Source organism: Aptenodytes patagonicus, chromosome 3 (assembly GCF_965638725.1).
Source record: "Aptenodytes patagonicus chromosome 3, bAptPat1.pri.cur, whole genome shotgun sequence".
Lineage (NCBI taxonomy): Eukaryota > Metazoa > Chordata > Aves > Sphenisciformes > Spheniscidae > Aptenodytes > Aptenodytes patagonicus.
The window spans coordinates 97401288-97416137 of record NC_134951.1 but is presented as its reverse complement, the minus strand read 5'-3'; the positions used below and the strand labels follow the sequence as shown (position 1 = coordinate 97416137).

At 35.0% G+C, this 14850-nt stretch overlaps 1 protein-coding gene across 1 annotated transcript in view; it reads right to left on the bottom strand.

Annotated features, from left to right (window-relative positions):
* DNAH8 (dynein axonemal heavy chain 8) overlaps positions 1 to 14850 on the bottom strand; it is a 141350-nt gene that overhangs the window by 8572 nt on the left and 117928 nt on the right. Inside the window, 8 exon segments of the mRNA XM_076335551.1 lie at positions 1523 to 1683; positions 2050 to 2151; positions 2879 to 2995; positions 5112 to 5267; positions 8285 to 8437; positions 11659 to 11732; positions 12672 to 12874; positions 14192 to 14310. Coding sequence (XP_076191666.1) covers positions 1523 to 1683; positions 2050 to 2151; positions 2879 to 2995; positions 5112 to 5267; positions 8285 to 8437; positions 11659 to 11732; positions 12672 to 12874; positions 14192 to 14310 — 1085 coding nt within the window.

Below are 14850 nucleotides of genomic sequence, written 5' to 3'. Positions count from 1 at the left end.
CAGTAATAGTAACATGGAGAGGTCCTGGCTCTCTCAAAGTTCCAATTCTAGCAGTTAGCCTTCTGCATACTCTGAGATGACTTAATAGGATATTTTAAGGAGAATGTGAATGCAACTTTTTATGGGATTGTACGGGATGCTAATCCATTTGGTCTGTGTGTCAAAGATGAAATTCAGACAGACAGTCCATGTGCGTAGCTGCCTATAACAGACTGTGATAAGACATGGAAAAAAGCACGAAGCTGTTGAACATTTCCCCAAACTCTAAAGAAATACCTGCAAAGGAAAATCTCCAGAAAAAGGGCTAAATTAACAGGAATATGCTGATGTACCAAGAGGAAGAAAAACTCGGTACTAGAGAGAAATGAAAGAGCTGTTCCTACTCACTAAAGCTCCCCCAACACTGTTAGTTTCAAGTTTCCTCCTATAAATTAGCGCTCCTACAAGCCTAATTTTGGATCCGAAGCATGTCTCTCTTTAAGACTTTGTTTAGTTCTCTGTTAAATCTTGGCTCTTCTTTAATCAGTCTTGCAAGTATCAGAGAATGACTTGAAACAGAATCTACTCTTAGATTCTTTTCTTCAGAAGTATATATTTACAATGGTAGGTGCTAGGCAGAGTTGACAGTAAAACTGTGTACTGTTCTCACAGCATGCTTAGAATACTGGGCTTTTGATATGGCATCAGCCTTTCAAATTTGAGACTGAAAAATTGTGGGAAATTATTGTTTTGTCCAAAAGTGTTAAAAGATACTAGGTTTCCACAGCCGTTGGGCATTTGAATAACATTTGTTTTGTTTAAAAATACAAAAAGCTGTGTTAAGAAACAATGAATGTGGACATAGTGAAAATGCAATAATTCATGGCAGAATTACTAAGAACTTCAGTGAAAAAAAATGATGATGATTCATATCCTTTCACAAGGCATATTAGAAGGAAATAAAAGCCAAGCTGTTACACACATCATCTGGAATGAAAAAGTGAATTAAGTCAAAGATAAAATTTTAAATGGAGTTAGTACTTGGTGAGGTTGAAAAGCTTCTTTTAAATAATGGGAATGGCAGGTCTGATGGCAGCAAAAGGTTGTAGTTACATCCAAAGGCGTGCTGTAAACCAAATGACAATCCAGAGAATCATTTAATGAGTGCGCACAAAAAAATAATAAACTACTTGGAACAGAAAGCAAACATTAGAAACTTTCTCTAGTTGAACTGTATAGAACCTTGTATCATGTGTTCATATAAAAGTTTTATAATGCTTTCAAATTTAAAAAAAAAATTCTAAAACCATGAGGAGTAAGTAATAAGAATTCTGACTGCTTTAAAAGAACATGTAAAATGTAGCTGAAGATACTGCATTCATAATCATGTACATACACATCAAGTGTTCCACTTCAGTAGTGAAATTCACATGAATTCCAGATTTCCTATGAGAAATATACTTTAATTAAGCATTTCATAGGGATTTGTTTCCAAATGCTAAAAGAAAGGGTCTTTGTTTTCAATATGTTGAGACCTACTTACGTAATATCAGCATTAGGATGGAGACCAAAGACCATTGGGCTGTCGATGGCAGGGAGTGACTGGATGGATTCAAAATACTGTTCCAGGGTTTTGCACACTGGAATTTTATATCCAGTGTGAAAACAGAAAGTGCTGTCAAACATCTTTTCATTAAACCATACCTGTGAAAAATCCAGAGGAAAAAAAACACAATTACTTTGCTACTCAAAGGTTTTTTTAATCTCATTTTTCTTCTTGGAGAATTAGAGTTCTTGTTTTAGCTACTACATCTAATTTTACTTGAATACACGAGTAAATCATTAAAAGCTATGTCTTCTAAGTTTGAGTTCCAGCTAAGTCTTTTTAATAGTTTCTGCTCCTCACTAAAGAGAAACCAAGGGGAAGAACATCACTGCCAAAAAATTCATTTTACTCTGAAAAGTCTTATAACTGGTGAAGAAGTACATATTCAGCAGAAAGGTCTTCTGATTTCTGTATTGCAGCTGCCATTAAAAATGACAGATAACTGTATTTTCAAGATCTCTCACCCTTGCAAAGCAATTAAGAAGACGCTTATCAAAGTCATCTGTGACTCGGCCTCCATATTGTACTTCTCCAATCATGTAGCGTACTGTGTTCCATGATATCCCCTGGATGCAAGTAATGTAAATAAAAGGCTGTAGTTATAACATGTAAAAAGAAGGTATCCAGCCTGTAATTTCGATATCATCTGAAGCTCGTAAGGCTCTGAAATGTAAGCTGAAAAGGTCATTGTTGCAAGAAAAAAATAATACTTTATTTCTAATGTATTTTCTGAGCTCAGCTCTATAATTTTATAGTAGAGATGGGTTTGATCCTTCTATTAAAAATATATCGCATTATTTCTTGTGTGACCTGAAATCACTCTCAGCTGCTACTGCCTCTCCTCTTTCTTTTTTTTTTCCCCTTTCCCCCAGTTTCTCATCTTTCTCTATTGACAAAGTGCTGCTTTGCAAGGCTATTCTATTACATTATTCCTTGACAAATAGTAGAAGATCAAATGGCAGCCATAGAGAAGTTTGACTGCCTCTGTCAAACTCTAAATATTTTAGCTCCCTTTCCAAAACATATATTGTATAGACCTGTTAATATTTTAGATATGGTATGGAAAAAAAAAATCAAATTTTGAAGTTCTTAATTATTACGTATTTTCACATGGATGATAGCACACAAAATATTTCAGCTTGACTGTCTTAGAGAGAATCTGTAACTTAGATCATTAGAAGCTGCACTGAAAGAATAGCAATGAATAAACTATTATAAATAGTATCATGAAGAAAAAATTACAGGTGCTGTACAAAGCAATTAAATTTACTGTATGCAAATTTTAGTATTCACCTTCTTGATGTCACATTCATCTAGGTGATTTTGTATAAACTGAACACTGGCTGTAAAGTCTGCTGAGTTAAATTCATAGGGAATATTCCAACCCAAAGGCCCAAACTTGCGTCGTTCCTTAGGAATACAATGAAAACCAAATATATATTTATGAAACAACATATAATTTTGTTTCATTATTAAAGTTCAATAATAATAATAGCAGAGTAAAGAATTGAACTGAAGAAGAAAGCCAGCCTAGGAAAACAGCTATGTGCCTCATACGCATCAGTAAAAAACAAAGTTTACTATTAAGTTACACCATGAGGGATAAGTATTTATAGAAAAAGCAACAGAATCATTTATCGCTACCTTTACTAATCATTGTATCAGTCATAGGTTTGAAATGTCTCATGTCTGTGTGGATGATCAGATTCCTATATTAAGTAATTAATGTAAAGAATTACCAAATCTCTGCATTTTCAGCACTCAACAATTCTGAGTTCTACATTTTTTCATTTTTTTCTACATACATGGTCTACTAATGATAGTTTCAATTTTTCAAGCTCCTGTATTAATGCTCAGTTATCCAAAGGCTTCTAGGTTGCCCCTTTTGTCTTACTGTTTCACTGTATTGTTTTAATATGTTTTTCAAAATTCACGACTATTATAAGGGTGCCACCACTACATTATTCAAATCTATTATTGCATACATATTTGAAAATAAAATTATAACACTTGCAGGAACAGAAAAATAGTTGACTATAAAAGTAAGAGACTATAATCTGCAGCCCTAACAAGTTAAACATCCAACACTATTAGATTTCTCACAACTTTATTTTAACCACCTCAGTTACATCGCTCAATGATTTTTTTCAGAACATAGAATAAACTAATCCAAGAAGTTAAGAATTAAATTGCTGAATAGTGCTGACATTTATTAAATGAATAAACAGTGTAATACTGACATTCTAAAAATAACTAAGTGATAACATATTTATTAGAGTTTAAATTACCAGGTCAACAATGACTGACAGTCTTTGACATCTAGTTAAGTAATATTTAGGCACCTTAGCTACAATATTTAAAAAGAACTGGAACGGAAAAAAAACATTTATCTTTTCAAAATCAGGTATTGTTTATAAGCAGATGAGGCAGCATTAACCAATAATACCCTGCAGAAAGGTATAATGATTTTCTGCGTAATTCTTTGAATTACTTCTTAAGCTATATTTCTCATAGCGATCTTGTCACCAAAGGATATTAGGAATTGGTCAGTTTAAAAGCAGGGAAATGTATATATTGCTTGGTGATTGGAAATCTACAAGTAAATTTTCTGAACAGATGAATAGCTATAATGTTTTTTAAAAGTACTGATGGTCGAATAAACTTAGGTCTTCTAGTTCCACAAGAACAGTATAATCCTGAGGCAGTACACAGAACAACTTTCTCACTGTTTATAAAAAGGTAGAAGGTGGAAAATAATGCAGACTACTGTAACTTAATAGGGACCGCAACAAATCGTCTTTCTCTTTCACCATCTTTGCTACACTGAAAACACGAGCAGCTCAATAGAGCCTAAGGCTTAAATAGCGTTTTAGAACTATTTTGAGATCCTTGCTGAAACGAAGGTATATTCAGAGAGCTCAAAATGTTGGTATTTATTGTGATCTCAAAACTTACATATCTTTAAAGTACAAAGCATAGATATTGTGCTCACATTGGAATTCATGTAGAAAACACATTGACACAGATAAAAATAAGATAAAAACAAGACACTAAGTGATGGAATTTTATTTAATTTTAGCCATCTAGAAAGTAAACAGCTACTCTAAGGTGGGCATCTGGATTGCCTTTAAAATCAGTGGACAGAAAGAGTGATATATATCCAGAAAATGATTCACTCTTTTATAGAGAGACAGCTAAGACAGAAAAGATTATTTTCTTTTTCAAGGTGCTTATCTATTTCTATTGACTACAGAGAGAGCTTCTTCCCTTACACTGAATAACTAACTTTTGGACAGCTAAAATTAGATGAGAAAAATCCTCATTGTAAATGCCCATAGTATGAAAATTGTGTAAAGTTTATAAAACAATTAAGAGAATAAAGAACCTTGAAATACAGATTATAGAAATTAAAGCTTCAGCCCTGCAACATGATGCTACAATAAATATCAGAATGTGTATTGTCAGGAACCTCTGTAAAAGTGACACCATATATTATAACACTATTTGCAAATCTTGTAAGAAATACCTGAATAGTAGAATGCAGGAAAGCTACAGTGTAAAGCAAAGGTTTCCACATAGGCATATTGCTAACTTCTAACAGATCCTGATTAATTCCAGAAAATGTTCTTTTCAAACTGGCACGTACACCTTGGGGAGGTTCATTTGTGAACTTTATAGCAATCTGTCATGCGAAAAAGATAAAGGAATTGGATTTGTTTACTGAACAAAACCAGCAACATACAAAAATGTCACAACTATTAGTTATAAATAAAATGTAAATAGTTGAAGCATTGTAGATAAAAGGTTGATATGTAGTTTTACTATAAACTGCATAAAAGGAGTATATATTAGATTAGGCCACAAAACTCTGTAATATACATTACTTTAAGATTTTGAACATAGACCTTCAGTTTATGTTGGTCAGAACCATCACTGACACTCGTCCATGGATCTAAGAATTTTCATCAACAACCTGGAAGCAATTGCCATGCTTTTCAGAAGGCATCATGTGGTTCTCTATCCCTAATTCAATGACTGAGCGATAGAAGAGAACTATCCAGAGTAGATTACAAGAACTCTGTTGTATTTCTGGCCCCAGGACTTCACAGTAAATACAAAGACATCTCACCTCACCTCAGATCAGATCTTTGTGTTCACAGTGGCTACTCTGTGGCTATGTGTGCAGCAGTAAATTAGATTCACCTGAGAATGTTCCTGGGCACTGTGGTCAGCAGGCATGGAATCCACATTTGTGGTAGTAAACTGCCACAGCCCCTTAGAATACAGCCCCTTAGTTTCATGCGAACTGCCTAATGGGAATAGTTTCTACAAAATTTTAGTTGTCAAACCGTGCCTGCAAATTATTTGAAAGAGTGCTAGTTAGCACAGGTTTTCACGTCAGAGAATATTGTAACTAACTTATCCCTATGGACTATTGCACTCCAATGCTGGGTAATGTTCATGGGCACACTTGAATCGATTAGTTCAGACACAGCCTGGCCTTACCAGAATCTGTATTCTTCAGACACTTTCAAATGCTGGAGGAACCCAAATAAAAAAGTATTTTTTGGCTCCAACAGTTAAGTACATGGCTGGCTGGCTTGGGTAACATGGCAGCATGCATTGAAAGCATAGTAAATGCCAGGCTGCCCACAGGCTGAATGCAAGCATGGCTCTGAAGTGTTTCTACTTCTGAGAGACACTTAATGGAAGACACTGGTGAATATGTACTTCACCTGGCAGTTTTACTATCTCCATATTTGTGGTAAAGAACTTCAATTATTTTTAAGGAATGACTTTTCAACTTCAGTCTCACAAACGTATTTCTTGGCTGCAGAGCACAGAAAAGCTGTCTCAGAGATGAGCTCCAGCCTTCTGCAAGGACCTAGCTGCATATGAACACACTAGAACATTGGACTGAATGGGAAAAATTGCTAACCAGTCTTTCCACATTTCAGAGGATATCTTGTTTAGTTTTTGATGAATGTTCTGTATAAAAACCCCAAATTATTCTCTCCTTTCTTCTGAGAAAGCTGACATTTGGTTTGTCAGTTATGCATTTTCTGGAATCTCTGAATATGTTAATATTTTAACAGGTAATGTGACACTATAGGCTGGGAAATCACACGTGAAACATTTGAGATAAATGCAGTGAAGATTCTTCTAGCAACCCTCTCAGTTTTCTATTCTCACTTTTAGCAAACTGTATGTTTATATACCCTACTATTCATAAACCTCCTGAAAATGCAGGATGATTTCATTTTCTGTTGAGAGAATACAAGAGAATGTAGGTCCATACTATTAGCTTTCTATACACAGTCTTTTTCCATGGTGACATACATTTCGTACTGAAGGTTGTCTCCTAGTGTGCTGGTTTTGGCTGGGGTAGAGTTAATTTTCTTCACAGTAGCTAGTGGGGGGCTGTGTTTTGGATTTGTGCTGAAAACAGTGTTGATAACACAAGGATGTTTTTGTTACTGCTGAGCAGTGCTTACACAGAGTCAAGGCCTTTTCTGCTTCTCACCACACCCCACCAGCGAGTAGGCTGGGGGTACACGAGAAGTCGGGAGGGGACACAGCCGGGACAGCTGACCCCAACTGACCAGAGGGATATTCCATACCGTATGACATCATGCTCAGCATATAAAGCTGGGGGAAGAAGGGGGAAGGGGGGGACGTTCAGAGTGATGGCGTTTGTCTTCCCAAGTAACCGTTACGCGTGATGGAGCCCTGCTTTCCTGGAGATGGCTGAGCACCTGCATGCTGATGGGAAGTAGTGAATGAATTCCTTGTTTTGCTTTGCTTGTGTGCGTGGCTTTTGCTTTACCTATTAAACTGTTCTTATCTCAACCCACGAGTTTTCTCACTTTTACTCTTCTGATTCTCTCCCCCATCCCACCGGGGGGGAGTGAACGAGCGGCTGTGTGGTGCTTAGTTGCCAGCTGGAGTTAAACTACGACACCTAGATTCATTCGAGAAAGGAACCCTTTCCCCCCTTCACTTCCTAGATATCAGGTATGTTATCTATTTTTATTTAGAGAGAATGAGAACCACTAAGGAGACTCCCACTGCTTTTAAGAGGAAAGGGGTCTATGAACACAGAAGTGTCAACACACAGCTATTACACTAGATATCAACTAGCATTGTGACCCGCTGTGAGAGTGCTAGGAACCATTGTAAGTGACTTAAATGCACTTCAGAAGAGTTTAGGCAATTTTCCTGGTACTGATGAAAAATGTCTCCTTGAGAGCTATGGAACAATCATTTATAGTTTATCCAAAGAAAAAACAGGTAACATCTTAGATTATGTTCTTTGACATGTGCTGTCCATGCTGTCCCCTTTATCCTTTATTTCAGATAAGGAAATCTGGAAGAGTCTAAGTACAGTTGTGGGCATTACTCTGTTCACAAAGGCATCTGGCTGGGCAAAAAGGGATACAGGTAAAGCCTGATAGTTTTGATTCAAGTGTTTCTGTGTACAGAATTAGTGTGAATTCACACATACATAATGCATCTTTGAGAACTTCCAGTTACTGGTAAGTAACCTTCCTGTTTAAAGTGATATTTGCAGTGTAAGCTAAGTTCATTTTTTCTTAGGCTTTGGGTTTTTTTTCCCCCCATTTATTTCATTTCCATTTACACATGTAACCTGAATAATTTTTATGGCACGAGGTACCTGAATTAAATATTTGAACAAACCTGTAGCAGCGTAATTGGGAATTTAGGATGTGGTTCAGTAGTTATCCAAACTCGAAACGTCTCATCCTGTATCTCGGCAGTAAGAAGTGTCTCCAGTAGTTCATCCATAAAATCCAGTCCAAGATGACAATTCTGAAGTAACACCCAGCCTCCCTAAAGAAGAATATTGACTATTACCATATAAAATTTAGAACAAGTTATTCATAATGCTAAAACCAACTGTCTATATTAGAATCAAATTTGGTTTTGCATGTTTGGTTTTTTGGTTTTTTGTTTGTTTGGGTTTGGTTTTTTTTTTTATTTTTTTGACTTTTGGTCTGTTCCTGAATATTTATTATCATTTGATTTTGTATTGGCACAGTTAAAGCAAATAGGAAAAGTTAGTGCAAAAGTTATTTCCACATCCTATTGTTCACAATGAAAATAATATCACCAGAGCCAATATTCTAAGTAAAGTATCAGTGCTACCTAGTGGCAAAAAGAAGTAATTCCTGTCCTCTCCCACCAAAACACCAGTGATAAGCAATCCTGCCATCAGATCCAAAAGAATGTGAGTGGAAAAGTAACAGCTGAAATCTAAGGAATACATCTTTTTTTAAACTTATTTGTTAATAACATAATCTAAAGTAGGTGTTAAGAGGTGGTAACAAGACTCTCAAACTTTTCAACTGCAATTAGTTTATCTGCAATAAATGCATATGTATGAAATTCAACTTTTGCATATTAATTTTGATCTTATTCAGCTCTCAAGTTGCATGGAAGCTCTGTTTTGATTATCATCTCTCTGCACTTCTGCTCATGAATGTAAATTCAATCAGCTTTTGTAGCATCACTTTAGAAGCCTGATAAATCAGAAGCCTGATATTAAAATGGAGCATTATTTAATCAGTTCTAAACAGTGATGTGTGGATTTCATTACAGCTTGTAATTTCATTTTGGCAATTTTGTTTTAGTTCATTTAAAAAGAAATAAATAACATTTGGTGACAAAATGTAATTGAAATATTTATGGTCAACTGATGGATATTAAAAAAAAAAGATTAAATGAAGGGGTTTTTTTTCCTTCTTTTATGGGGAACCATTTTTTTGAGGAAGATCTTTAATCAATTTGTCACATTTCCAAATGAATCAGGCTCAGTTTTTTAAAATTATCTATCTGTAACACAGCACAGCAGTTTTAATCATATTATATACTCTTGGCCAGAGGTAGGAAAAACACACAGATATTTGTCTTCATATTCCCTAATTCTGTTTTGTTCTTGCAAATCTGATGTTCACATATGCCTCCCTCTACAAAATGTGTACACCACCAGGGCATTTAGTTCAGAAATTGTTACTAGTAGCTCTACTGGAGTGCTGTTTTGAGTATCCTTGTGGTTTTAATTAAGGGCAAAGGAAGGCAGGGATGCCCCAGTTCTCACCATTCCAATGAACTGGAAGTTCATGAGGACCATTCTAGACATATGAACACAAAGAAGTACAAGAGATGTATGGGTGCACTTGCACATCATAAAAAATGCCATCTGCTATAAAGAGATTTCTTTTTTCTGTTTTTCCAAAGTGGTGTACATCTATATTCCAGTACTGGTGCCACAACATTTGGTAGGACTTGAGGGGTTACTGGGATACAATATAGAGAACTTCCATAACCAAGGCTGCATTAGCTAGAAAACCTTGGATTATATAGTAATGTCTAGCAAATGTGCAGTAAAGGCCATATACAAGTATTATATTTGTCTATAATAGAGAAACACAAATGAAGCAGACTGTACTATGATCAAATGAATAAATATAATTTGGCAAGATATTTTATTTTCACCTCAAATGAAAATATCTCACAGATAGCAGGCAATACAATTGGAATTCCCTGAACTGATACTGCCTGACCTTTTCTTTTTTCTGCATGAAAGACAGGAAGTCCTGGAAAGGCTCTGAAGCACTTCAGTCTATCAGATTAAGAGGACACGACTTAGCAGAAGTCTAAAGAAAGAAGCATTTCCTTATCTCATTGGAGAATAAAGTGACAAAAGAACTGTTTAGTTCAGATGGACATCTGAAATAATCTTGATAATGAATCTGCAACAGTCTCAAAAGTACATTTCTTCTTGCAGAGTGTTCTGTGTTGTGATCTCATTTTTACCGTTTGTCCTTCCAGAACTCTCATGCGTGAGAACAGGGACCCAGGGAATCTCATGGGTGTCATATACTGTGAGGAGTTAAGTTTTAAATCTCATAATGAATCCATCTTTAACTTTTTATCTAACTTTTGATGGATACTCCTACTGTAGGTATGAAAGCATACACTGGTTAACAAATAGGTAATACAGTACCAATCAAACCTTTTACTGAACACAAGTCAGTTCAGGTTTATTTAGGTGAATATTACAAGCAGTGCTGTACTCCTGGTTTAGTAAGGACTGTCAGTTATGGTCAGATGAAAAATATGTTTCATTTATCAATATAGTTCTTCCAGTCTTCTACTCTCTATTAGTAGAGATATTCTAGTCCTTCAGAATACTGGAATAAGACTAATTCCCCATATTTTGAGTTTACAGGCAACTCTGGCTGTATGTCTTCATTTGCAACACTGTCCACAACTCTTCCAGCTGACCAGACTGTGCTACCTTTACACTGTAACTTTTATATTGTATTTGAGGTGTCAATTACCATCTTTCTGGAGCTGCTGCTTAGACTTCTCATGTTTTTACTGTTTGAGAATATCATCTGCCATAACAAAATACACTACAATATTTAAGAGAAAAATTCTTAAATATTGTTTGGAAATTCTTAGACATCCTGGGACTCAAAGCCAAAAGGATTGGCAATTAAAGAAACAAAGAACCAAAAACAATCGCCAGTGAGCAAGAGGCCCTCTCACTAGCACAGATGTGAGGAAAATGTGAGGCAGTATTAGGAGCCAGCACATCCTTCTACATCTACAGCTTTAAGCTATGTGTGCACTCACCATTTTATCCAGTAGAAACTATGCAACTTTTAGGTAGCTCTCATAGGGGAGGGTGGGGGAAAAAAAAAAGAATTCCACTAAAGAGGTGGTATCTGCAAGTCCTGCAGGATAGAAACAGGACAGGATGTCCTTTTGCCTTTGGATAACAGCATAATGATAAGAAGGTTATATGCTACCTTTGAAAAGCTGCTCAGTATTACTGCTAGCAGAAGTATTGACTTGGACTCCACTGGCACATGCATATCCCACAGTGGAATGTTTTTAGGCTCAGGCACTCAGGGAGACCTTTCTACCCTGAGATATGCCTGATAGTAAGGTGAAAATGCAAAATATTAAAGATTGCATGCAAAAGAAGTGTAAAAGAATGCTAAAACAGGCAATCAACTTATATTGCAGTGTTTTTTTCCCACCTGTTGCATAGACATCTGTATGAATTTGCGTGCATGAACTTCTTGTCCTTGACCCATCGAGATGGTCCTACATTCTACAATATATTTGACAATATATGATTAATGAACTTACATTCTTCAGAAAAAGTAAGAATTCAAATTCAGTCCAAAAAAAGTTATATAAATACAGCACAATTAAGTACATTTTTATACAAAAATATATACTTATGAAAGTAGAATCTCTTCACCATCATATTATGCTACTATGTATAAATTTTCTAAACATTGAAAATTTGTAAAATAACATTAAAATAAACATCCACAATATTTACAGCGTTAGTAGAAGTGAAAGACTGTGACTAATGTTGTTATTGTCAATGGGAATTTGTGCCAAATTTTAATGAAGTAAGCCACAGTATTTGAAATACGAACCCAGATTTTTCTTTAAGTGTAGGTAATGAAGCCACATAAATGAGCACATATAATTGTAAAACTGCATTTGTGAACATATTAATGTGACTAATATAATGAATATATGTATCTACTTCCAACTCAGTTTGTATGCACAATTTTTCAAAATTTCCATATAATGTAGCCATAAAGTCCAGAATATACAAAAGCAGATCTTGTGGGTATTTTTTGTTACAAACTAATCTTGTAAGCAGATTGCTGATTTTTACATTACCTGCAGTTAAGAGTTAAAACAAGAAAAGAGTATTGTCACCATGCCAGAATTAAAACAAACAAACAAAAAAAACAACATTGTCTTATAGTTAGGAATTAAAAAAATATCACTGGGAAGGATGATAATTTAAAAAAAAAGAACTGAAAACATTACTGTCCAACTGCATACAGAATGATCCTCAGCATGCCATCTTTTATCTAAAATATTATTTTATCTCTAAGATGATGGTTCAGAAATAGTCAATAGTGCAACAGAATTTAAGAAATACTTTTCAGAAAAAAATATCTCTGAAATTACTTACATTACCCTTCTGTATCTTAACACATGACAATGAATAATTACTTCATACCTAATTTAAGCTTCCTAGCCAAGGAATCAATCTGAATAGTTGGGTCAGATCCCATAGACAAGAAACAGATGAGAGGTGTTTGTGTGTCACTTTCCTCCCAAGTTTTTTCTAAATTCAAAATGACTGGTTCTGTATATTTCTCATCCAAGGAATTTGCAATATATTTCCTGGCTTGGGAAAGCGTTCGGTCTGGACACCAAGACCTAGAAATAAAAATATATACCAAGATATAAATTCAATGCCTCTTCCTGTTGCAAAGACCAGATTTAAATTAGAAATTCTATTTTTATCAAATAGAGATTTTTGCTTCATAATATGCATATATATATACACACTTTCATATATATGTTTTTAGGTTTGTCTTTACAGATATAATAATAGACAGTGCTAGGAGTCTTCCCTCTACGTATGACTGTTCAATATTTTCAGTTGCTTACAATTTTGCCTTAAGTAAACTATTTGCAGTGGAATTTTCTGTTCTGGGTACCTCTATCAGGTTGGGACATTCTTCATTTTAAACGGAGCTTTTGTATCTGAGGACCCAAGGAGGGAAATGTAAGATTGTTTTTGTGCTTTAGTAAAATTCTGCAGATGTTTTATTTGGTCTGTTAGTCTTTTAGGGTACAGACTCAAATCTTTTGCACTGCACTGCATTTGTGTTGGGGATAAGTCACTACTTTTCCCAACGGGAAAAAAAAAAAACCAAACAACTACTTTTGGATAAAAGATATGACTTTGCAAAGCTTCCATTTATAGGCTTATTATTTAAAGGCTTAGGACTTGGATGCTCTCCCTCCCTCTTCAGGGTGTATAGCATAGAACAATATAGTACTTCTTCCATCAGATTCTGGCCTTTTTTACTGTACAGGTTGAATCCGCTCCAAAGGCAAATCATGGTCTAGTAATTAATGTTGTTGGTTTTTTGTAGTGTCTCTGATTTATTTATTGTAGCTCTTGGAAAGTATACAATGAACGTAGGAAGATATGATCTCATGCATAAGGCAGCTGAATGCTGCTTTGGGGAACTTCATTCTATCCCAAGTCCTGCCACAGAGATCTTAGCTGATGCAATAAAATAATTTATAGCACACTTTTCACATGGGCCTTTTGAATACCTGTTTTGCATTTTCATAAATCTCTTTTTTTTAAAATTACTTATTTAAAGTTATTTAAAATAGTTCATTTTAAAAGAAATGAAAAAAAAAATTGAAAACTATCTGAATTATTCTACTTTTTCTGTGGCTTTTTGGAGAAGGCTGCAATGTGGTTCCCAGTTTCCATTTGTCATGACATAAAAGCAAAGCTATAAAAAATATTTTCTAGAAATAACTTTTTTAGACTCATCAGAGGATAGCTCCGAAGTGCGTGAATTAAATCATATTTCATGTGAGTGAATTAAATAATATCTCATGTCACCCAGAAATTAACAAAAATTACGCTATTATGATAATAGCATACTGATAGACTGAGACACGTGATGCAACCACGTATGTATTTCCCAATTTTCTGAAGAGGCTCACCTGATGAGTAAAAGCTTGCGAAAGGTATCAAGTGAATCATTATATCCATCAGGTATAATTTCTTCCTCGGGAGCATCTTTATCAAACCAACTTTTCCATCCCTTTTCATTATGGGCTATCTAAATTTATTACATTAACGCACATATAAATATATTTCAGCTGTAGCAAAATCCCCTTGTAAATGTATATTTTAATGAGAGTCTATTATTATATTAGGATATATTACAAGTAACATTAAAAGTCTGTAACATTTAAGACATATGCCATCTGAATTGCTATAATAGAAATTTTAGTATTAAGATGCAGGCTCTTAAGCTAATCAGTTATCCATGGATTCCCCTCCCAAACACATGCAGCTAATTAAGAAAAATCAATAATTAGCAGAAGGATTCTACACTACAAGAGACACATACTGGGATTAATTTATTCCTTCTGATCACAAAGTACTAACAGGAACAGAAAATCTGTCCCAGTACAGTCCAGCCAGCCAAAGAATTACAAATTAAAAATAACAGACTCTAGTAAGCTTTTGACTTGAGAACGAGTAAATCTGACCACAAATATGATCATTATTTAGGCACCTCTTAGAACCTATGACCTAATAGGACAAGGGATACTGCTGGACAGAACATAGTGAAAATTGCTATGCAGTTGAGCTT